The 24,675-nt window shown below is 39.2% G+C and overlaps 1 protein-coding gene and 1 long non-coding RNA gene across 3 annotated transcripts; both read right to left on the bottom strand.

Moving 5' to 3' along the window:
• Positions 1–1,929: 1,929 nt before the first annotated feature.
• LOC131218603 (uncharacterized) lies at positions 1,930–4,940 on the bottom strand. 2 transcript variants are annotated; one of them, XR_009157785.1, is made up of 4 exons: positions 4,667–4,940; positions 2,396–2,455; positions 2,185–2,234; positions 1,930–1,992 (listed from the first exon to the last, which is right to left on the bottom strand). It is a non-coding gene; the product is annotated as an uncharacterized LOC131218603 (long non-coding RNA). The 2 variants fall into 2 exon arrangements; XR_009157784.1 differs by lacking the exon at positions 4,667–4,940 and having other exon boundaries at positions 2,396–2,463.
• A 15,097-nt stretch (positions 4,941–20,037) lies between these two features.
• Positions 20,038–23,170, bottom strand: LOC131218602 (cytochrome P450 CYP82D47-like). The gene is made up of 2 exons (XM_058213236.1): positions 22,194–23,170; positions 20,038–20,944 (listed from the first exon to the last, which is right to left on the bottom strand). The coding sequence occupies exons 1-2, from the start codon at positions 23,109–23,111 to the stop codon at positions 20,321–20,323; spliced, it is 1,542 nt and encodes a 513-aa protein (XP_058069219.1). The 5' UTR covers positions 23,112–23,170; the 3' UTR covers positions 20,038–20,320.
• Between the last annotated feature and the right edge of the window lie 1,505 nt (positions 23,171–24,675).

Genomic DNA, 24,675 nt, shown 5'->3' on the forward strand with positions numbered 1-24,675 from the left:
GGTTTGGGATGGCTTGTCGCGGTGTCATAATATGGCCCTGTCTAAGGTGATCGTCGAATCGAACTCAAATACTATGGTCAATATTCTGAACGGTAGGTCCAAGGAAAATTGGAGGTGGAGGTATTGGGTCTCTAAGATCGAGATGATGAAGGGTGGTTGCCAGGTTAGATTCCGACATGTTCTGAGAGAAGGGAATGGCTCGACTGATGATCTAGCCTGTTAAGGAAATGGCAACCAGACCAACACGCATTTCAGCAGGATTTCAAACCTTCCTGTGAAGATTCGTGGTCTAGTTTTCTAGGACAGGGTCGGGCTAGGATCCATTAGGCAGCATCCCCTTTGAAGTGGATTGTTGCAGCTTCACTTAGTGTCTTTTGTATGTTTTGTTTTCCTTAAGATAGGCCTCTCCCTGTCATTTTTTCCGGGAGGGTGCCCGAATGTGTCCAAATGTTGTACAGTTTGTTCAAAGGTATGTGAATGAGCTTTCTTTTTTTTTTTTTTAAGGTGACATGGCTCTTCAGCATGCAAGGTAGGCAAGAAAGAGAGAGAGAGAGAGAGAAAGAGAGAGAGAGAGAGAGAGAGAATAAAATCCTTGAATCAAAGAGGGAATAATATACAGCAAGATTTTCTAATTTTCAAAGTTGCCTATTGTACATATTATTACAATAATAGAATCTTGAGAATAAAGAATCTTTAGTCTATGTTAATGATATAATTTTGACAGCAAACAATCATTCTGTCATTACTTCCTTAGAAACTTTTCTTTATATACAAAATTTTACATTAAGGATATCAGTTCCTTGAAATACTTCTTAGGCATTGAGGTGGCATGTTCTCAAGTACGCATTTTCTTAAATCAACACAAATATACCCTTGACATCGTTTAATATAGTGGTCATCTAAACACTTGACCTACTACTTTTCCTATGGACCAAAATTTGCACCTGACAGAAGATTAGGGAGATCTCCTTCCGTATCCAACATATATTAACAGCTATAGTTTAGAAGATTTGTAGGTACATTTTTTATTTCTTCATATATAAGTGTTTTTATTTTTTGTCTTTCTTCCTTTTGAGATGTGTACAAAGGTATGTTTGTTTGATTATGTCTACAAATGCTGTTTTATATAGGCTGACAAGCTAAAGAAGTCAGTAGAGGATGAAATTCATTTTCTCAAAGGAAGGGTTTCAGAACTTGAAAGTGATCTTGTGTGTCGAAGTCCAAAGAAGTTACATCTGCAGTTTCAAGGAAAGAAGAAGCTCTATCTTCTGCATTTGCTGAAATTGACCGTCTGAAGGAAGAAAATTCTGTAAAAACATGAGCATTATTAAATGCATATGGAGGGTGTTTACTGTGTTGGAGTGTATTTGTTTCTTACACATGAGGGCACACCTTAGTTGTAATTCTTATGATAGGTTAAGCAAAGTGAAGTATTGTTTATTTAGAAATGTGAATGTAGGATGCATTGTATGATTTGACTGTTATTTGTAATAAATGCATCATTTTTTTTCTGATTGCATTTTATGTACTATTTCTATTAGCATTAAGCTTAGATGAGTTATCAATCACAGTAGGTTCTTGCAATGGAAACAGGTCGTATTAATTCAATTTTAAAAAAAAATAGCTACAAATATAATCTGTAACTATAGTTACGGCTTTTGTCTGTAGCTATTGATATCTATTGCTACAAATATTATTGGTGTTATTGGTATCTATTACTACAGATAAAATCCTTTTGGGTACGCATATGATCCATAGCACGTCCATCGCTATTGGTGGGGTAGCTATACCAATAGCTATGGATATAATCCGTAACTATACCTTTAGCTACCCCACCAATAGCGACGGACGTGCTAGGGATCATATCCATAGCAAAAGGCCTTTTGCTACGGTTTTTTGCCGTAGCCTTTGCCCATTTTTCTTGTAGTGAAGTGTGAGTGCTTGTAATGTCGCCCTTTCTTTGAATAATGGATGCATATTCCACAATGCAATCTGAGAATGAGTAAGTTTTTTAGTTTCTCCGACAATGCATATGGGCACAGATTTACATATAAAGATTGTAAAGATTGTAAAACAGAGTAAATGATTATATTAACTTCCAAGTATCAATTAAGAAAAAAAATGTAAATGATGATGGAAAAGAAATCTCGATATATTAAATTATTGAAGGACAATGAGACATACCAAGACTACAGGTGCCCAGAGCAAGATAACTGCACCAATGTTGTACATAGCTGCATTGACTTGGATGTAAAAGCTGAATGCCAATTTGTAACACATAAGAAACAACCAGAAAATTGTGTATCTGAAAATATAAATAAAGAGCTAAAATTTGAGTACATCTGAGTGAAAAAATAACCATTTCAAAGATAAAATAAATAGTTAAAAACTTTACCATTTCAATATTGAACCTTGTAGTGGCAACATTGATCTGTGGGGCTAAAAATACATCAGCCTGCATATGACGAGATGGCTTCTCGCCACGGGGTAAGGTCTCCTTGCATTCAGATCATCAAGACAGCTACCATACCTGACTCGCTTTGCAAGAGAGAGAATTCTAAGTAATTTCATGATTCCAAAATCAAGTTCCCGTTGGTGTTCAAGAAGGTTAGCCCACCAACTAGGAAGCTTAAGACAACATTCAAGGCATCGAGGCCTAGCTAATTTGTTCATGTAATTCTGATCAATTATGTCTGTGACTTTGTGTTGCCAGATCAGATTCATTGAAACTATTAGAAAGTTGAGATGCTTCCAAGTTATTTGGGATTTTGGTCTCTATGGCATAAGCTTTTCTTTATTGGTTTTTATATTTTAGAAATTTTAAGTATGGTTTAAGACATGATGGTGAAGGATATTAACTTGTATTTTATTTCTTAAAAAAAAAAGGGTACAAGGCATGTTCATGTATATGTAGTGCCAGATTTGGCACTAGGCTCATATGTTGGACATAAATGCCATTTTGACACATGTGGGGTCAACCTCTAGCATGGCATGTTCATGGGTTTGTATCAAGCATATCATGCATGACTTAATGGAAAGAATTAAGAATGATCAACATTGGGGACAAAGACTCCAAGGATCCTTACTACCTAAGGTCAAGAAGGCTATACAGCTATCTTCAATTATAACCATGACACCACTACATGGCTAAAAGAGATTACTAACGCCCAACAATAACAACATGCTTGAAGTCCATGGCTGAGAAGACGCCACAACATCCTCAGAAATTCTTAGGTAATAAACACCTATCTTGCATCAAACTACAACACACAAGAATCCAAACACAAATTTACCTCAAAAAAAATTAATGACTTGACTGGAGACAATAATACACCTCAACTTTTCCTCAAGTCCCAATCAGGGATTGCTTAATCTATGCAAGATGCATGGTTGCACTGCTTCTAATATCTAACTTGTCAAGTTGAGTTTGAATTTGTAAACTTTGACAGAGAGCATTCAAATTATTATATATAAATAAATATAAATATAAATATAAATCTATATAGGAAAAAAAATTCAAAGTATGGAAACTGATTTCACAAACTAGTCCCAATGCATGCCTTGCGGCATTCTCAATCCTTTAAGGGTTGCACTGCTTCTAATCTTTAACTCGTTGTCAAGTTGAGTTTGAATTTGTAAACTTTGACAGAGAACATTCAAATGATTATATATAAATAAATAAATATAAACATATATACATACATATGTGTGTGTGTGTCCACGCGCGCATGTGGACATCAGAAAAGGCAACAGCCCCCACTCAGAACAAGAACCTAAGCCTATAGAAACATCAATGCATATATATGATATGTACATCAGAGCATACAATGCCTTGTTTGGCTAGACTGTCCACTTCAGAGTTTGCCTCTCCAGAGATGACCTTTAAACTGATTGGATGCACTCTGCACAAGTCTTGGGCTTCCTCAAATGCTCGTTATATTGAGATTATGAATGTTCTATCACAATTGCAAAGAATTGCTTGGATTGAGAATTTGTACGCCAGATTTGCTGCATTGAGTGCTATAAGCATAAACCAGACCATCTCTGCTTTCTTATGTTTGCATTTCTTTTTAGTGGCTTATAACTTATCAGTAGAGTTTTTGCTGTTCATTTTCTTCAACAGAGTTGTGATGATTGCGCCCACCACAATTGCATCACAATATATTCCACAAGCTTGCAGAGGAGCAGTTATTCTTGCATTTGTATGGTTTCTGCATAGGTGGAAGACAAATGTATTTACCCGTGCTCTAGCCACCTAAAACATAACTGGGCCTGATCGAGAAAGGTTGCTAGCCTTAAACAAACTCTCATCCGTGGGTCTCCTTATACTAGGATTGATGGCTTCAGCAGAGGCTAGTGGTGTGGCTGTGCAATCTATTTTGACCATGGGAGGCATAGGAGGTAAACTTCAAGTGTCTGCTGCTAATACTGGTGGAAATTTTCTGTGATCATATGATTTCTCATCCAGCCATTTCAACAAACATATATCATGCCATTTCAAATTAACTCTCCAATCATCTATATATTACAAAAGATTTATAAAAAACAAAAAAAAATCTCATCCACCCATTTCAACAAACATATAGCACGTCATTTCATCAAACAGTTAGCGTATATCAAATCTGAAAGACAAGAAAAGAGATACAAATAGAAGAAGATATCAAACCTATGGAGAGGAGCTTCACGGCGTGTGTTTCTTCGAGTAGGAGATTCACGGCTACCGCAATCGAGAGAGAGAGAGAGAGAGAGAGAGAGAGAGAGAGAGAGAGAGATGGAAGAAGAAGAAGGCATTCACGGCCTATGTTTCTTCACGGCTGATGCATTGGAGAGAGAGGGAGGAGAATGAGAGTGATGGAGCAGAGATCGGGAGGGAGAGAGAGGATTAGGGCTAATTAAGGAACGGAGAGAGAGAGAGAGAGAGAGAGAGAGAGAGAGAGAGAGAGAGATGGAAGAAGAAGAAGGCGTTCACGGCCTATGTTTCTTCACGGCTGATGCATTAGAGAGAGAGAGAGAGGAGAATGAGAGTGATGGAGCAGAGATCGGGAGGGAGAGAGAGGATTAAGGCTAATTAAGGAACGGAGAGAGAGAGAGAGAGAGAGAGAGAGAGGGAGAGGGCATTCACGGCTAATGCATTGGAGAGAGAGAGGGAGGAGAATGAGAGAGATGGAGCAAGGATTGGGAGGGAGAGAGAGGATTAGGGAAAGAAGAGCTTCCCCAAAGCTCTGATTAGGGAATAGAGAGAGAGAGAGAGAGAGAGAGAGAGAGACAGAAAGACGGGTGTTTGGGCGCGGCTCTGTTTGAGCGCGCACCCAAATTTGGTGTTTTACTTGACGGACGGATGCAGAAGCTGCGATCAAGGGATCCATGGGGCCCACCATGACATATTTCGTTAATCCATTCCACTCCATAATTTTAATAAATTATTTTACTTTATGACGGAAAATTTCAGATATATTGAAGGTGAAAGTAGACCACACCATAAGAAGAAACAGTAATTTAATATCAATGTTTCCTACCGTGTGGTCCACTTAAGCCTTAGATCAAGCTGATTTTTTTTTTCGTCCTCTAAAGTAATATTTAAAAATATATAGACGGCTCAGATAGAACATATAGTTTTTCTTAGGCCTCATAGAGCCCCTTATAATACTATTAATTATTAATGTTGTATCAACTTTTTAGTTACAGATTAAAACTGTAATAATCATAGCTACGGTTTATATGCGTAGCAAAAAACTAACGTAATCTGAATCCTTTGCCCCTTTTTTTGGTAGTGCCTTTAAAGTGGATTGCTGTGACATCACCTAGTGTGTCTTTTGTATGTTTTGTTTTCCTTAAGATAGGCCCATCCCGGTCCTTTTTATCGGGAGGGCGCCCGAATGTGTCTAGATGTTGTCCAATTTGTTCAAAGGTATATGAATGAGCTTTCTGTTTTTTTTTAAAAAAAAAAAAAAAAGTAACATGGCTCTTCAGCAAGGCAGAGAGAGAGAGAGAGAGAGAGAGAGAGAGAGAGAGAGAGAGAGAGAGAGAGAGAGAGAGAGAGAGAGAGAGAGAGAGAGAGTAAAATCCCTAAATCAAAGAGGGAAAAATATACAGCAAGATTTTTCTAAATTTCAGAGTTGCCTATTGTACAGATTATTACAATAAGAGAATCTTGAGAACAGAGAATCTGCAGTCTATGTTAATGATATAATTTTGACAGCAAAGGATCATTCTGCCACTACTTAAAAACTGTTCTTCATATAAATAATTTTACATTTAAGAATTTCAGTTCCTTGAAATGCTTCTTAGGCATTGAGGTGGCACGTTCTCAAGCTGGCATTTTCTTGACCTACTGCTTTTCGTATGGACCAAAATTTGCACCTAACAGAAGATTAGGGAGATCTCCTTCCGGATCCAACGTATAACAACAGCTTATTGGACATCTCATATACTTGATGATCACAAGACCCAACATCACGTATTCAGTTAATATTCTCAGTCGGTATATGCACAACCCTCGCCAACCTCATCTTAAAGTGCTACGATACCTCGAGATCTTCCCCTGGCAAAGGCATAATTCCGTCCTCAAAAGGCACTCTTCAACTCTTTGCTTACTGTGACTTCGATTGGGGTAGTTGCCCCCAGACATGGCATTCCACCAGTCTATTTCACTATACTTGCTTATAGTCCCATCTCTTGGAAAAACAAAAAAAAACAAACAAACAAACAAACAAAAAAACAAAATACGGTTTCAAGATCCTCTGTTGAAGCTAAATATCAGGTTATGGCCAACACCACTTGTGAACTCGTTTGGCTTAAAACCCCTTCTCAGCGATTTAGGCATCCAATACTCTCAGCCCATGCAACGATACTGTGACAATCAAGCTGCTCTTTACATTGCCAACAATCCAATTTTTCATGAGCGTTCCGAACATATTAAAATTGATTGTCACCTGATTCGAGAAAAATTATCTTCAACAATTTTGACAACCAATTATTTTGTCCCCACTCAACATCAACTTGCCAATATTTTTACTAAATCTCTTTATAGGGACAGTTTCGTCTATCACTTGGCAAGTTGGGCACTACAAATCCTCACACGCCAGGCTCAGTGTGTGAAAACTCAGAATATACGTATGTCTATCTTAACTATACACATAATAATTGCCTCCAATAAGAGTAGAAAGATTACAAGGACGTAAATGGATTTCATAAAAGATAGACTACAATATACGTTTCCAACCATTTCTTAAATGCAGTGAGCAATGACTCATCTATGGTCCACGCTAATATTGTTGCATGCATCTAAGTCAATCCACACCAAAAAGGTAGATCACCTGTCCGATGGAGAATATCCGGAAGACCAGAGAGAAGAAATCGGATTGCTCTTGTCGTACTGAGTAAACTCAGTTGGGCCCACCATGAATGCAAGTGGTTTATCTACACCATCGATACGTTTTTTCAGCTCATTTAAGGGGTTGAGCCCAAAGTTGAAGCTTATTCAAATCTCAAGTGGATCATGCCACAGGAAACAGTGGAAATAATGATTTCCACCGTTGAAACCTTTCTAGGCCCCACGGTGATGTCTATTTGTCATTCAATCTGTTAATAAGATCACACAGACATGGATGAAAGGAAAAAACAAATATAAGCTTAATCCAAAAATTCTGTGACACCCAAGAATTTTTCAACGGTATCCGTTCAATTCACACTGTTTCATGTGGTGTGGTCTCTCGAGCTTTGGATATTCTTTTTTTTGGTTTCATGCCATAAAATTATCTGATAAAATGGATGGATGGAGGCAATAAATTACATAGATCATGGCGAACCCCACAGAGCTTACTCAGTACGCTAAGCGAATTGGTTTATTAGAGCGCTCGGTGCATAAAGTTCCATGTACTAACAAATCCAAAACAAAAGATACATAAGAGATAGACATTGTATACTAACTAAAGGTCTAGGTGCATGAAGTGCTACATTTTTATTAACGCAGATGTAAAACTAGAAAATCTAAGCCCATGGAACGTAGAGACAAGAGTCATATTCTTAGGTGACTTCTTAGAACTATATATATCTTATGTAGCCACCTCTCATAGGTGCTGCATTTTTTATTAACATAGCTATAAAAGTAGAAAAGCCCTAGCTCTTATATATAGATAGGTTTCGCAACTGACTTCCCTCACCATCAGACGTGGGAAATTCTCTTCAAACTCACTTATAGAGCTCCAAAGGGAGGCGTGGGCTCAATAGAACTTCCAGTGGAGTAGCTTTAGCGACGGTTATACCAACTTTCTCAGACATATCCACAGGCACATCAAATGGGGTCCTTAGATCAAAGCCATGAAGCAGGCGAGCAAGTATCAGATGCAGGATTTGGAAGGCCATTGATACACCAGGGCACATTCTACGACCCTTAGGGTTCACATCTGCATGCTTAGTCATGAATCTCTCTGGTTGGAATTCATCAGGGTCTGACCACACACGAGGATCTCGGTGCATCTTCCACACGTTGGTAAACAAGCATGTGCCAGCAGGGACGTGGTAGCCACCCACATAGCAGTCTTCTGTGTGGGGCACCCATAGGGGCTGGAGGGTACAAGCGCATGGCTTCCTTGAGGATGGCTTGGAGTTAGACGAGGTTGTTGATATCTGTAACGCCCCGACTTTCAGGACCCGAGTATATGACCCATGTCCCAAAAACCCGAGTGTTAGCTTTAAAGGATGGTCAAATTCGAGTGTACATTTTTTTCCTTCATCAGAGTAAGCAAATGAGCGTAGTGTGGACAAAATGACATAACGGAAAATTTCATTATCATTCAAATTTACAAGAAGCTGCCCATAATGACTTATACAAACCAATGTCTCTGAATTTAACAAGTACAAGATTTATAAGCATTTAATACATGAAGAATAGCGGAAAGCATATAAATATAAGCTGCAAGATCACGCAGCTCCTCCAGGTAAATACAGCCATACATCCCTGGTAATCATACCCTGCTCCTCATCAAGTCTGAACATACATATCACTAAAGCCACGTATACTACTTGTACGGTTGTATATTTGATGGATGAGTGGCCAACTCAGTGTGAATTCCCCTCAAGATTACACACCGCCGCATTAGGTAAGAAATAGTATAAGACATCCAGACAACCAAAACAGAGTAAATGCAGTCTTATTAGGTGCATGGATGCATGAATGCAATCATCGACTCGGGTAAATCATCCGGAAGGTTGGTGCCCCCGGAAAAATATCCAGACAAGCAATGGGGTCGTCACCCAAAGATGTGAGTGGTCATCAGCGCAACACGCAACGTAATCGTATAGGCACGAGTGATCCAAGTCATCATCATAAATCGATCGGCTGGTCATTAGCGCAACTCACAGCGTAATTGTATGGGCATAATGATCCAAGCCGTCGTAGTATGCTATGCGTGCATGATTTGTCAGCCTATTATTAGTCCAATTGCAATTAGCCATTTTAGAATAAGCTCACAGTCACTACGGGAAGCGCAGGGCCCAGCGTAGGCCGACAGCTCGGGCATAGTGTCCCATTACCACCATCCCCAGCTCATGAGGCTACCATCTTAGGATGTTTAATGAAAACTCATCGACTAGTGGCCAATCATATTACAGTATATGGGGCTTACCATCGCATGGTTGCACGGTATAAAACATCAAACCCATATAGGAAAAATACCAGAACAAAGCCACATAGGGCGATATCAAACAAGCCACATAGGACAATTATCAAAATAGGCCTCATAGGGCGAGTATCAAAACCATACGATAAAAGACCATCTTTGAAAATTATTAGACACAACAACCCTAGATGGTAGGCCCACATTAATGATCCATTTAGATCATTACTCAATAACCACTAAGTCGGAGGTCCATTTTAATCACAACCAGTCGGGTTACATCCCAAGTATGGGTGTACATTTATAGGTGGGGGTTTTCCACTAATGTACCAATTTAAAGTCCATAAGCAATACACAAATAATCCAAAAGCATGAACAAATATACAGGATAAACATAAACAGGTAATATAGCAATTCAATTTCCACTAACTAACACATGTGATCATAAGAGAGATATCAATTATAATTTTTAATAAAAACTATAACTTAAGCGAATGAGAAGATGGAAAGCTCAAGGGGAAGAATCATCACCTTATACTTTGAATCGCCTTCTAGTGTCGCTAAATAATTGCACCCTTAGGATCGTATCCTATCATAAATCATGAACTTGTACAATTAGATCCAAGTTCTACGTAATACGTAGGTTTAAGATCATAGCCTAAGGTTTGAATTATTTACCTTAGGGTTCTTAATGTAAAATTTAGATTTTCATCTTAGGGTTTAACCTTAAATTTAGATTCTAGGATTTGAACTCTACTTAGTGTATTAATTAAAATTAGATTTTAATAATTACAAGATTACTATTAGTGTTAGTGTTATAATTTATATCAGCTAATATGTTAATAATGATAGTTCATAAGTCTATATTTAAATATAGCGTCATTAAGTTCTACACATAGATCTAAACCTAACACACCATCTACGTTTAAAGTATTAACCTAGTCTAAGATTTTATTCTAGAGTTTAGGTCTAAGCTAGATTTTTAGGTTTTGTTTATAGGATTTGAACTCTTATCTTGTATGGTCATGGATGATATTATTAAAGGGAATAATAAGATTAATCAAATAAATTGGTTATTAATTTAAGAATATTAACCATGGCTACTATTATATTAAATTACCTAACAACAACCCACGGTGGATCATATTGCTAATAATTCCAAAACAAATAGTAATATTGACAATATCCTTAACATTTAGCCAATGTGGCACTAATAGTCATCCTGATGAAAATAAATAGCGTGCTCTAAAGTTAATAATAATATTTTAACATTTTAATAATGAAGATTTTATATGAATCAACTATTACCCATATGAATAATCTTCTAATGGTGAATCGTATTTTAATATTAAAAAAAATGGTAATAACAATAGCAATGATAATTAAAATAACTTAAATCTGGACAGAAAGATGTGGGCTCACCTAGTCGACTCAATTCGAGTCGAGTTGACTTGGCTCAATAAGCCCACCGCCCCTACATTCTCCCTCTGCTTCTTCTCTTTCCTTCTTACTAGAGCCCAGCTAGACCTAGGCCAGTCCCATGGTCAACTCGTCCCAGCTGACTCAGCGAGTCAGCCATAGCTCAGACCCAAACTCTCTCTTACTTCCCATTTCTTCCTATTACACACGTCCAACATCTGGATTCAGCAAAACTCGACCCAAATGGCACGCATTCAGCCTCCATCTCTCAGCCCTGGTCGTGAGTCATCAGCTGAGTCAACTCAGTGGCGAGCTGCATGCCTTGGACCCAACTCGAGTTCGGGCCCAACTCGAGTGGCAACAAACTCATCTCACCCCTGCTCTTTCTCTCCTTTTACAATGACCAGCAGCGCCCATATTCAGACAGAAGTTTAGCTGGACAATGTTGGGCAGCAACTCAGCCCATTTGGAGTGAGACCGAGTCACGAATCCCAACCCGACAGTTAGGTGCGGTGCAACAGCCGCACCACCTTCTCTCCCTCATTCTTCTTTCTTTCATTTTCTTCCTTTCTTTTCCTCCTCCCATCTCTGGCCAGGGAGAGCTCCAACCTGACCAGAAATCGCCCCAAACCGGTGCGATTTGGCGGCTCGAACGGAGAAGGAGGTGACGGCTCCAATGGCGGATTTCTTTCTGATGATTCTTTCTCCATTCCGACATCATGGGAGAATTTCTAGGGGTGTAATGGAGCTTGGTGGATAGTCGGAGTGGAGCTCTAACAAAGTTTTCTTGGTGGGTTCGCGGCTGGAAGTTTTTGGTGATTTTTCTAGGTTTTCTGTAAAAAGGCAGGGAAGCTCCAATTGCATTCGATCCTTTCCTCCCTTATAACGTTAACTTAAGCTATCAGAGACCGTCGGATTAAATCGGAAGGCTCGGATGTAATCCCACCATCTGGTTTTCTAAAACTATGGGGAGAGCTGTGCCGGTTTTCATACGGGAGCCCTAATCCGCTCAGCTGGAACGGACGGCTGAGATTGCCCTTAATGAACGGCTGAGGTTGAGGGATAGGAGTTCACGCGGATCGCCCTGCTGGCGCACGAAAAGCAGTTTCTGTTTTTGGAAACAAGTGTTAGTAGGGGCTGCTTGTGTCAAGAACCGTACGCACGCACATGTGTTTTCGCGTGCAGGAGAGGTTGGGTTTTGGTCAGGGCCTTGATGTGCACAAGATGGACGGTTCAGATCATGCAATCGGGTCCACCCTCATGGGCCATGATCATAGACACGGACGGTTGTCCATCCGCTGTTGAAAACCGGAGGGAGGGAGAGAGATCTGTCCTTTTTTGGAAAGACGCGGGTCAGACCCGCCTGACCGAGCTCCATGGTCCCGTGCACCGCGTGTGTACATGGCCTATGCACACACATCATATGAGTGGGGTCCACAGTGATGTTTGTGATAAATCCACTCCGTCCATTTCACTTGATGGGCCCATGTATGGGTTTTTAACCTAAACTCAGGCGGGTGCAATGCCCAGATGGGCCATCCATGCAAATTTTTCCTCTAAATGGTGTTTTCATTGATCTGACGGTCAGATCATCCCGAAGTTGGAGGTCAACGGTTAAAAGGTCTTAATGGGCCATTTGTAAGGCTTTCCTCCTATATTATTAACTAATACTAATATTAATATGGATTTACATGTAATTAATATAATTAAAACTCATACATAGATATAAATATAATTTCTAATATTAACATGCTACTAATCACATATTTATTAATATATAATCCTCAATATACAATATCAGATTACACATATGTATGGATTGAAAATTGTACAATATCTCTTTTAAAATCACCTTGTTAAATAATATACCATCTTATAAAATATCTCATAATTTTTATACAAAATATTTAATACTAAGTTGATATTTATAATTTAATTATACATTGTAAAATTACCATCCATCATGCTTAGTTAATATAATATTATTTCATAATATTTTATGTACATTAAATATATAGGTGCAGGCTGTTTTTCAACGGTCAAATTTAAATTAACTAGGATGAACATAAGTGTTTACTTAGGCCTGGTTTGTATTTATGATAAGCTTGGTTATATGATAACACACGAGTACTAGAAAGTACGGGTGTTACAATCTACCCCCCTTAAAGAGAATTTCGTCCTCGAAATTCAGTGCTTTTATTATTATTAGGGACGATGATAATATCCATTATTTTCCTACACGTACAAACGTATGCCACTAGGCACCCAAAACTGAGGTCATTACAATCTACCCCCCTTAAAGAAGAATCTCGTCCTCGAGATTTGATGATACTCTTTCCAATTATTAATGGTACAAGTAGCAGGGTTATCCTATCACTTGTCAACATTAAAATTCCTTATAGTATCTATAAGATTACAAGTTTATTTTGGTGGCCACTAATAATATCGTCAATACGAATAGATGGTTGTAGTGGGTTTGAGCCCGATACGTCATTCTCCTGCCTGCAGGACAGAGGATTTTGGTATCAATTCACAATCCTATTAAATCTCGATCCTTTACTTGATCAGGACAACGAGATCGTTGAGATTTGCTAGGACTTAGAACTTGAGCCAAACCATGTAACTTTCTATATATATATATATATATATATATATATATATATATATATATATATATATATATATATATATATATATATATATGGTTCCATCAATCCACGACCCCGATTGTTCTAGACCCTTGGGAATTATCATGTGATGGTCAAATCTCACAACGGATAAAACTATGTGGCTCATTACGCTTCTAATGCGCACTCTGATTATCTAAGTACTACTTGGAAATCTCAAGACAAAGATTTCTACATGGAACCTGAGTTTAAAGGTTGCCGAGTTCATTTAAGATTTCTAATCTAATTTCAAGATGCCTAGCCTAGGGTTGAAATTTTTACCTAAGATCATATAACTTCATCTCTAGTTAATTCTTGCGTGCTGAAATTTGTGAAAAATGTTACTTCTAAGTAAAAGATGTATTGAGAGATTCAAATGACAATTGCTACCCTAATTCCTTAGATTTTAGGAAGTGTTCATGTTCAACCTAGCGTACAATGTGGTGGATAAGGAATTTTCCTACGAAGCCTAAATTTAATCCATTTAATTGATTACTACGATGACGTTATCCCTAACCATGAAATCTTAAGAAATTTCATATCCTGAATTTCTAGCAAATCTTCATTTGGAAGTTAAGTATAAAAATGTTCTGGTTTGGTCCTTTTATACATCATAGTGGGCATTTGTACATCCACAATACTTAAGTTTAGTTTCTAATTTCAAATGACTAAACCTAAAATCTCTCAAGGGAACCTACACTCATTTCTAAGTCCTATAGTTACCAAAGCAATCCTCTTTTCTAAGTCCTATAGTTACCAAAACAATCTTCCAGGGAGCTTAACATTTTGAAGTATTTATATTCTTAAAACTATAATTTTTGCAGGGAACTTTCCATAAGTTCAACGACTAAATGTTCTAAGGGTCCTAAGTTCATTTCTATGTTCTCCAGTCATTCAAACAACTTTTCTAGGAGCCTAAAATTTTGAATCACTATGTTCTCAATTCCTCCTAATTTCAAATGGCTAACTTAATAGTTTCTAAGGATCTCTACATGAGTTTGAAGTCCAAAGGTCTAGTCTTAAAAATTTCAAGGGTCTAAAGTGTGAAGTACCTATGTTCTCAAGTTGTCCTCCTACAATATTTAGGTTTAGTTCCAAGTTTAAGCAACTACTCTGATATTCTATAATGGGGAACTAAGCTTTGTCTCTAAGTTCAAATGGCTAACCTACAATGTTAAGGAGACTTAGGTCCAGTCTAAAGTTTCTAAGATTTTCCAACAACTTTCTTAAGGGACCTAAAACATTGAATATCTATATTTTTAAAGGAACCTTAGATCATTTCTAAGTTCTATGATCGTCCAAAACAATCATCTAGGGGCCTAAAATTCTGAGTCCCTATATCTTTAATTTATCCTAGCTACAGGGGAGATTCATATAAGTTCAAATGGTTATTCTAATAATTTCTAAAGGGACCTAAGTTTAATTCTAAGTTCAAATAGTAGTCTTAGTGGTTTACATGGGAACCAAGTTTTTTTTTTTTTTTTTTTGTTCTAAGTTCCAATGTCTAAACATAAAATCTTTAAGGGGACCTAAGTTTAGATCTCTATATTCCCAATCATCCTTTTAAGACTAAGGGAAATTTTCCTAAGTTCAAATTTCTAGTTCCAACATCCTAACTTGAGACAATTAAGGCTTGTATAAGATTATTTCCCAAGGCCAAATTTGTCCAAACTATGCTCTGATACCAACTTGTAATGCCCCGACTTTCAGGACCCGAGTATATGACCCGTGTCCCAAAAACCTGAGTATTAGCTTTAAAGGATGGTCAAATTCGAGTGTACATTTTTTTTCCTTCATCAGAGTAAGTAAATGAGCGTAGTGTGGACAAATCGACATAACGGAAAATTTCATTATCATTCAAATTTACAAGAAGCTGCCCATAATGACTTATACAAACCAATGTCTCTGAATTTAACAAGTACAAGATTTACAAGCATTTAATACATGAAGAATAGCGGAAAGCATATAAATATAAGCTGCAAGATCACGCAGCTCCTCCAGGTAAATACAGCCATGCATCCCTGGCAATCGTACCCTGCTCATCAAATCTGAACATACATATCACTAAAGCCACCTGTACTACCTGTACGGTTGTATATTTGATGGATAAGTGGCCAACTCAGTGTGAATTCCCCTCAAGATTACACACCATCGCATTAGGTAAGAAATAGTATAAGACATCCAGACAACCAAAACAGAGTAAATGCAGTCTTATTAGGTGCATGGATGCATGAATGCAACCAAATAGAGTAAATGCAGTCTTATCAGTTGCATTTGTTCATTTGGACAGTCCAATCAATCCATCTGAACCGTTTATTAAGTCCAGAAAACATTTTATTGGATACCAATTGAAAATGACACTGATTGGATGATCCAATCCATACACGGTTGTTCCTTTTTTTTGTAACCATCCTTCTTTTCCTGAGCCATGAATGAATTGGATAGGATGCCTAACAAAAGTAACTATTTAGAATCCTAAGAAAACTATGGTAGGCCCCATCCATATTAGAGGTGAATAATCATAGGTTAGTGGTAGATGGGCTGAATTCCAACAATGAGAAGAACCGAATGCATGCATGGATTGCGTTGAGTCCAATCTAGGTTAGCACCATGAACCAGTATATCTGGTTTAATGCCTGGGATGCGGATTGCCGACTACGACGGTGCTCCGTGGACCTAACCATGACGTATGTGTTTTATCCATATCGCAAATGGACCACACCACAGGAAACAGTGGTGATTGAACACCCGCTATTAAAAACTCATTGGGGCCCACAAACGTTTTAGAAGAAGCTGATATTTGTGTTTTCCTTTCATCCAAATTTGTGTTACCTGACCAACTTGGTAGATGGAAAAAAACATTACAGTAGGCCCTGGGAAGTTTTTAATAGTGATCATTCAATCACCACTATTTTCTTGTGATGTGGTCCACTTGAGATTTGGGTCTGTCTAATTTTAAGTCTCATGTCATAGAATGATCTGAAAAAATATATGGACGACTTGGATAAAACATTCAAAAATCTTAGAATTCTTATATTTGGATTATTTTGCAAAATTCATTTGAGTACATAGAAATTATCCTATAGTTCTCAACTTATTTTTCGCATTATTTGCTTGGGACTAGCAAGATGTTGGTTGGAGGTTGTATTGAGAGTCAAATATTGCATGTTAGACCCCAGTTATTGCCTAGATTTACGAACATGGTATTGTTTAACGGCCTAATTTAATTGTGTTTGTAATTCAAGGTGTATTTACGAGCTTGGACTGAAACAGGGTGCAAAAAGCATGGATTTAATGCTCTGATATTACCAAGGCAAGGGATGGACCCCAGGGGACCGAGATCGATAGATTTATATGCCAAAGATCCGAGAAAATCGAGAAACTGAAGCTCAAGTGGCCTAAAAAGGGTCCAGAATGCGAGATCATAGGGTTCTCACCACTCGTTCTAATTGAAACTTTACAAATGGCCTGAAGACCATAAATTAACCATACATATCAAATTTCATCCATTGTATCCCTCTGAAAGTGGCTCAACAGATAGTTTAGCCCCTATATCAGCAATCTGGGGCCCACTGGATCCCTAGATATGCTTCAAGTTTGCATTCAACATCTTAAATGAGTTGGAAAAACGTATGGACGGAGCGGATTTCTCACAAGAATCACAGTGGACCCTACATGTACAATGAGTATACATGGTGTACATGCACCGGCTGTGCACCGGACAGTCAGCCCGGTCAAAGACAGGCTGACCCGTCTCTCCTGCGTAAAACGTCCAGTGGATGGACAACGTCTATCCAATTTTTAGTTGTGGGGCCCATTCATCGTTCAAACGTCAGATCTGGACCGTCTATTCGATTCTTAGGACAGCCAATACTAACGCCTAGGTGTCATTTTGCCACCTTGCAAGCAGTCGGGTGAAGATATCAGCCGAACGGAAGATGGACGGTGAAATGGAAAGTTCAATGGACCACACCTAATCTAAGACAAAGAATCCATTCCAGAATTTTTTTTTGAGGGTATTCTAATGAACGGAATGGATTCACTTTATGGTACTCATCACGAGCCCACCATCTTTCACAACAACGCATTAACAAAGCTCTATTTGCGAAACAAAGTTGCGTTCGAATTCGGGTGGGCCACCATCGTTGATCGAATAGACGATCCAAACCATCCATCGAGAATATCGTCCATAAACGTCCCAGGTGATGTTATTTTTGGGGAAAATAAGCATGTAAATGGGTGTCTTTGCTACGCATGATTCTTGGTGTGTAAACAGCTTTACGCATGGGTTTGTTTTTTGGCTGCGTAAAGCTCCAAACCAACTACTCTTGCCCATAAAAGGAGAGAGAGAGGACGTGTAAGGGATTATCTTTGAGACGTTACAAGCCAAGAAGGGCAAGAAGGAGAGAGAGAGTTCGGCTGGCTGATTCCGTTTTTTTCCTTTTTTTTTTCTCAATTTTAATTGTTTTCTTTTAAGATGTTTAGCCTAATCATGTCTATGCTAGGCTAAATCTCTTAGCTAAGGCTAAGAGGTGAAGCTTGTAGCGTGATGGGGAGAATTTTTATTTGAGCCTTTTGTGTAGACTGAACTGATCTTGAATTTAGTTTAATTATGGGGAATGTTTTCAGTTTTAATGGTTTATTGTGACTGAAATTATAATGGGTTTGTGATAGGTTTGAGCATGTTCCTTTCCTTATTTTGATTATGACGTCAGGAAGCCCTGTTGTTTACCATCATCTCCTGGGCATGGTTGGATGACGGAAACCCTTCCTAACCTTCATATATCTTGTTGATTGGTTACCAATTGGTTTAATTCCGTTGTTTACTTTGTCTCTTGGGCATGGTTTGGTGATGGAATCCATTGTAATTCTTATACCTTTCATCTCTTGAAAACTAGATCAAAGGAAGTTCAGATTTGATATTCATGGTTACATCCTGTAACTGGATGAAGATTGGACTCTAAGTCCAGTTGAGTTCTTGAATCAAGCATAAAGATCTGCCTGATCTCTACAAGTGGATCCTCTGAATCCTTAGTTTCCTACCTCTTATTTTTCTAAGTTTTAGATAAATATTTCACCATTATTTCCTCAATTTCATTCGATTTAGATTTCATCTTAGTCTAGCTAGTTCTAGTTCTACTTAATTTCAGATTACGTACAGGTTTCAGTCCCTTGGGATCCGACCTCGATCTCACCGAATTTATTACTACATCACAACCCTATACTTAGGGAGTGACCAGTGATTTAGGCATCCAATACTCTTAGCTCATGCAATGATACTGTGACAATCAAGCTACTCTTTACATTGCCAACAATCCAAATTTTCATGAGCATTCCAAACATATTAAAATTGATTGTTACCTGACTCGAGAAAAATTATCTTCAACAATTTTGACAACCAATTATCTTGTCTCCACTCATCATCAACTTGCCAATATTTTTACTAAATCTCTTTTTAGGGACAGTTTGGTCTATCACTTGGCAAGTTGGGCACTGCTAATCTTCACACGCCAAGCTCAGTGTGTGAAAACTCAGAATCTACGTTTGTCTATCTTAACTATACACATAATAATTGCCTCCAATAAGAGTTGAAAGATTACAAGGATGTAAATGGATTTCATAAAAGATAGACTATACAATATACGTTTCTAACCATTTCTTAAATTGCAGGGAGCAATGACTCATCTATGGTCCACGCTAATATTGTTGCATGCATCTAAGTCAATCCACACCAAAAGGTAGACCACCTGTCCGATGGAGAATATCTGGAAGACCACAGCGAAGAAAACGGATTGCTCTCGTGGTACTGAGTAAACTCAGTTGGGCCCACCGTGAATATAAGTGGTTTATCCACACCATCGATGCGTTTTTTCAACTCATTTAAGGGGTTGAGCCCAAAGTTGAAGCATATTCAAATCTCAAGTGGATCATACCACAGGAAACAGTGGGAATAATGATTTCCACTGTTGAAACCTTTCTAGGCCCCACAGTGATGCTTATTTGTCATTCAACCTGTTAATAAGATCACACAGACATGGATGAAAGGAAAAAACAAATATAAGCTTAATCCAAAAATTCTGTGACACCCAAGAATTTTTCAACGATGTAGGTTCAATTCACACTGTTTCATGTGGTGTGGTCTTTCGAGCTTTGAATATTCTTCATTTTTGGTTTCATGCCATAAAATTATTTGATAAAATGGATGGATGGAGGAGATGAAATTACATAGATCATGGCGAACCCCACAGAGTTTATTCAGTACGCTAAGCAAATTGGTTTATTAGAGCGCTCGGTGCATAAAGTTCCATGTACTAACAAATCCAAAACAAAAGATATATAAGAGATAGACATTGTATACTAAATAAAGGTCTAGGTGCACAAAGTGCTACATTTTTATTAACGCATATGAAAAACTAGAAAATCTAAGCCCATGGAACGTAGAGACAAAAGTCATATTCTTAGGTGACTTCTTAGAACTATATCTGATGTAGCCACCTCTCATAGGTGCAGCATTTTGTATTAACATAGATATAAAACTAGAAAACCCTGGCTCTTATATATAGATAGGTTTTACAACTGACTCCCCTCACCATCAGACGTGGGCAATTCTCTTCAAACTCACTTATAGAGCTCCAAAGGGAGGCGTGGGCTCAGTAGAACTTCCAGTGGAGTAGCTTTAGCGACGGTTATACCAACTTTCTCGGACATATCCACAGGCGCATCAAATGGGGTCCTTAGATCAAAGCCATGAAGCAGACGAGCAAGTATCAGATGCAGGATTTGGAAGGCCATTGATACACCAGGGCACATTCGACGACCGGATCCAAAAGGGAGGAACTCAAAATGGGTACCCTTAGGGTCCACATCTGCATGCTTAGTCATGAATCTCTCTGGTTGGAATTCATCAGGGTCTGACCACACACGAGGATCTCGGTGCATCTTCCACACGTTGGTAAACAAGCGTGTGCCAGCAGGGACGTGGTAGCCACCCACATAGCAGTCTTCTGAAGCCTGGTGTGGGGCACCCATAGGGGCTGGAGGGTACAAGCGCAAGGTTTCCTTGAGGATGGCTTGGAGGTAGACCAGGTTGTTGATATCTGATTCGTCAACGTTTCTGTCCTTGCCAACGTAGTTGTCTAGCTCATCTTGGGCCTTCTTTATCACATGTTTATGGTTTAATAATACGGAGAGGGTCCACGTTATGGCGATCCATACAGCATCATAGCCACCAAGCAGAGCAGTCTAAGTAGAATAAAAGATACAGTGTTAAGAAAATGACATAAAAAAAAATAATAATAATGAAAACAGATTAGTTTTCCCAGTTGCATTTGTTCATTTGGACACTAGGGGTGTCGGTTGTAGATAGGGGGCCCTATGCCTATGTCAGGCTTGTGAACTCACGTTAAAGTAGAAACGCATGATGGGCTGTCAGTGCACTAATGAGTAATAGTGCTCTCAGTTGCATTTGTTCATTTGGACAGTCCGATCAATCCATCTGAACCGTTTATTAAGTCCAGAAAACATTTTATTGGATACCAATTGAAAATGACACTGATTGGGATGATCCAATCCGTACATGGTTGTTCCTTATTTTTGTAACCAGCCTTCTTTTCCTGAGCCATGAATAAATTGGATAGGATGCCTAACAAAAGTAACTATTTAGAATCCTAAGAAAACTATGGTAGGCCCCATCCATATTAGAGGTGAATAATCATAGGTTAGTGGTAGATGGGCTGAATTCCAACAATGAGAAGAACCGAATGCATGCATGGATTGCGTTGAGTCCAATCTAGTTTAGCACCATGAGCCAGTATATCTGGTTTCATGCTTGGGACGCGGATTGCCGACTACGCTGTCAGTAGCCAGTGGCTACTGGACTCCGTCGGCTTAACCATGATGTATGTGTTTTATCCACGCAGTTCATCTGTTTTTAAAGATCCTTTCAGGGAATAACCACAAAAATGCCGCAGATCCATATTGCAAATGGACCACACCACAGGAAACAGTGGTGATTGAACACCCACTATTAAAAACTCATTGGGGCCCACAAACTTTTTAGACTAAGCTGATATTTGTGTTTTCCCTTCATCCAGATATGTGTTACCTGACCAACATGGTAGATGGAAAAAAAAAAAAAAAAACAATTACAGTAGGCCCTAGGAAGTTTTTAATGGTGATAGTTCAATCACCACTATTTTCTTGTGATGTGGTCTACTTGAGATTTGGGTCTATTTAATTTTTAGTCTCATGTCATAAAATGATCTGAAAAAATATATGGACCGCTTGGATAGAACAAATACATCACAGTGGAGCCCACGCAGCACTGTCCAGTAGCCATCTGGCTAGTGGCAGTGTCAGTATGTAATCCGCGTCAGATGCAATGACTCATTACTGGAAATAAGGGTACTGACGCGACTCAGCTAGGGACTGGAAACGTCTGATAACTAGGAATGCATGGAACTGTTATGTAGAAGTGTTAGCAATAACATACGCATAAAGTGGCTTTGATGACTGTATCAGCGTCATGACATGGGAACTGAGAATTGTCCACGAACGGTATCAACACATTGATGAAGGTCTTATCATCTTTGGCCTTGACAGACCGCTTCTCGGCGAGCCATTTCGTAAGAGGAGAGTCTAAATCCTTGAAAACCATCTTCATCTCCTTCTTATACCCTTTCACATCCCACCATTTGAGGAAAGGGAAGTAATCGGACGGAACAAAGGCCCCAAAGAGATGAAACCAGTTCTGCATGGCAACGCGGAACTTTCGCGCGTCTTCGTTGTCAGAAACACCGAGACTGCCGAAATATCTCTTCCCAATAACCATCATGGCTATCGCATTGAACGTGACGTCAGCGAACTTATCTCTCATATCGACCTTAACTGGGATTTTGCCGTTCGTCTCCCAAAGACCATACAGCTCTTTCATCATTAGGTCCACCTCCATGGCACGTACGTTTTTGAGCGAGTCGAGACTGCGGCTCGACAGGAGTTCTTGAATGGTCAGCTTGCGGATATCACGCCAGTACGGGCCTGGGGTGGCTAACCCAAACATGGCATTGTTGTATGACATATGGTTCCCAACCTCAACGGAGGGGCGGCCCATGAAGATCTTGTCGTTGGTGGTGAAGCAGTCCTTTGCTAGCTCCCAACTGCTTATGATTAAGGTGGGTCGCATACCGAGCCTGACAATGAAGGCTGGACCGTACTTATCAGCCATGGCTGAGAACGTACGGCACAGTGGCTCATGGCGACCTAGCTGGTGGAGATGGCCTATGATGGGCCATGCACCTGGGGGTTCAGGAACTGCATTGCTTTTGCTCTTGGTAGTTGTTTTATAGAGGTTGTATAGGAAGGCTAGTGCAATGAGGCCAGCAATGGTTTGGAATGAGAGAGAGAAATCCATATCTGGTGATGAGAGATGCCTGCACTTGAAAGTGTATTTGGGTTGGCAAACTATATATAGCAGTGGGCATGGTATGTCGATCGTACACGTGGATTGAGAGGGAATAGAGAGCTGGATGAGAAAAAACTGGAGAGAAGCTGATGGACCACACTTTTTTAGGGGCTGTTTGGAGGACTTGGACTCTGGTAGTGACCCCTCCCATACCGATTGGTTCTGTGGGCCCACCATGATGTATGTGTTTTATCTACTCTGTCCATCTATTTTACCAGCTCATTTTAGGACATAAGCCTAAAAATGAGGCAGAGCTAATTCTCAAGTGGACCACACCACAGGAAAAAAACAGATGTGATTGAACTCCCACCATTAAATCTCAAGTGAACCGCACCACAGGATTCAGTGACATGGTGGGGCCACAGAGCACCAACTAGTACGGACCTATGCGAGGGGGGATCACTACGGACACGGGTTGTATAGTGTGGAACACATCAACAACTTGGGTACTGTATGTAGGATGTGTTTTATGATCCATGCCGTCGACCATTCATTTTTCCATATCATTTTAGGGCATCGTCCAAAAGTTAGTAGATCCAAAGCTCAAGTGGACCACACCACGGGAAAGAATGTGGATTAAAGGCCTGCCATTGAAAACGATGGGCATCATTTTTCCCACTACTCTATGTGGTTTGGTACACTTGAGCTTTGGATTTACCTCATTATCAGGGTCTATCCTAAAATAATCTAGAAAAACAAATGAATGGCAAGGGTAAAATACACACATCATGATTGGTGTTGGGGGACAGCGGGAGATGACTAAGTAGGATAATCCAATGGCACTGGGAAAGCACAATGCAAACACTCAATTTTAATGTGGAAAAACTCTTTTGGGAAAAAATGCTTTCCAAAAAAAAAAAGCACAAAGCGACATATATCACTATGAATACAAATAATTTACAAATTTTGATAGATTACCCCATTCAAACAATCTCAAATCAACCCAAGTAGCACCCTTGAAACCCTATAACGAATTAAAAAGCCTTAGAATTTCCTTCCAATCCAAATTACACCTAAATATATAGCCTTTGGAAGAATCACAATCAAAATAGAGCTATTGGGTCTATAGGATCGAGATGATCGAGGTTGGTCGCCGGGTTAGATTCTGCCTCATTGACGGAGAAGGGAACGGACTGGCTGATGGTCTGGCCTGCCAGGGTAGTGGCAACCAGACCAACACACATTTCAGTAGGATTTCAGACCTTCCCGTGAGGATCCGCAGGATGGTTTTCCTGGACAGGATAGGGCTGGGATCCATCAGACAACAACCCCTTTGTGGTGGATTGCTGCGGTTTTCTCCTCAGTTTTGTTTTGTATGTTTTGCTTCTTTACGATAGGACCCTCCTAATCCTTTTTTTTTTTTTCCGGGGAGGGGGCGTGAATGTGTCAAGAAGTTGTACAGTTTTTGTCCAAAGGTATATGAATGAGATTTTGGTTTTTTTTTTTAATAAATAAATAACAAATCCCATTCTGTTTCTAATTGATTTAAGATTTCAAAAACAACAATTGGACC

Source organism: Magnolia sinica, chromosome 11 (genome assembly GCF_029962835.1).
Source record: "Magnolia sinica isolate HGM2019 chromosome 11, MsV1, whole genome shotgun sequence".
NCBI lineage: Eukaryota > Viridiplantae > Streptophyta > Magnoliopsida > Magnoliales > Magnoliaceae > Magnolia > Magnolia sinica.

Excerpts from the sequence above, each read along its gene's own strand:
- LOC131218602 (XM_058213236.1), bottom strand. The coding sequence starts at position 23,111 with ATGGATTTCTCTCTCTCATTCCAAACCATTGCTGGCCTCATTGCACTA. Across the intron at positions 20,945-22,193 it reads TCATCAAAGCCACTTTATGC|ACTGCTCTGCTTGGTGGCTA; the intron begins GTATGTTATTGC and ends TATTCTACTTAG.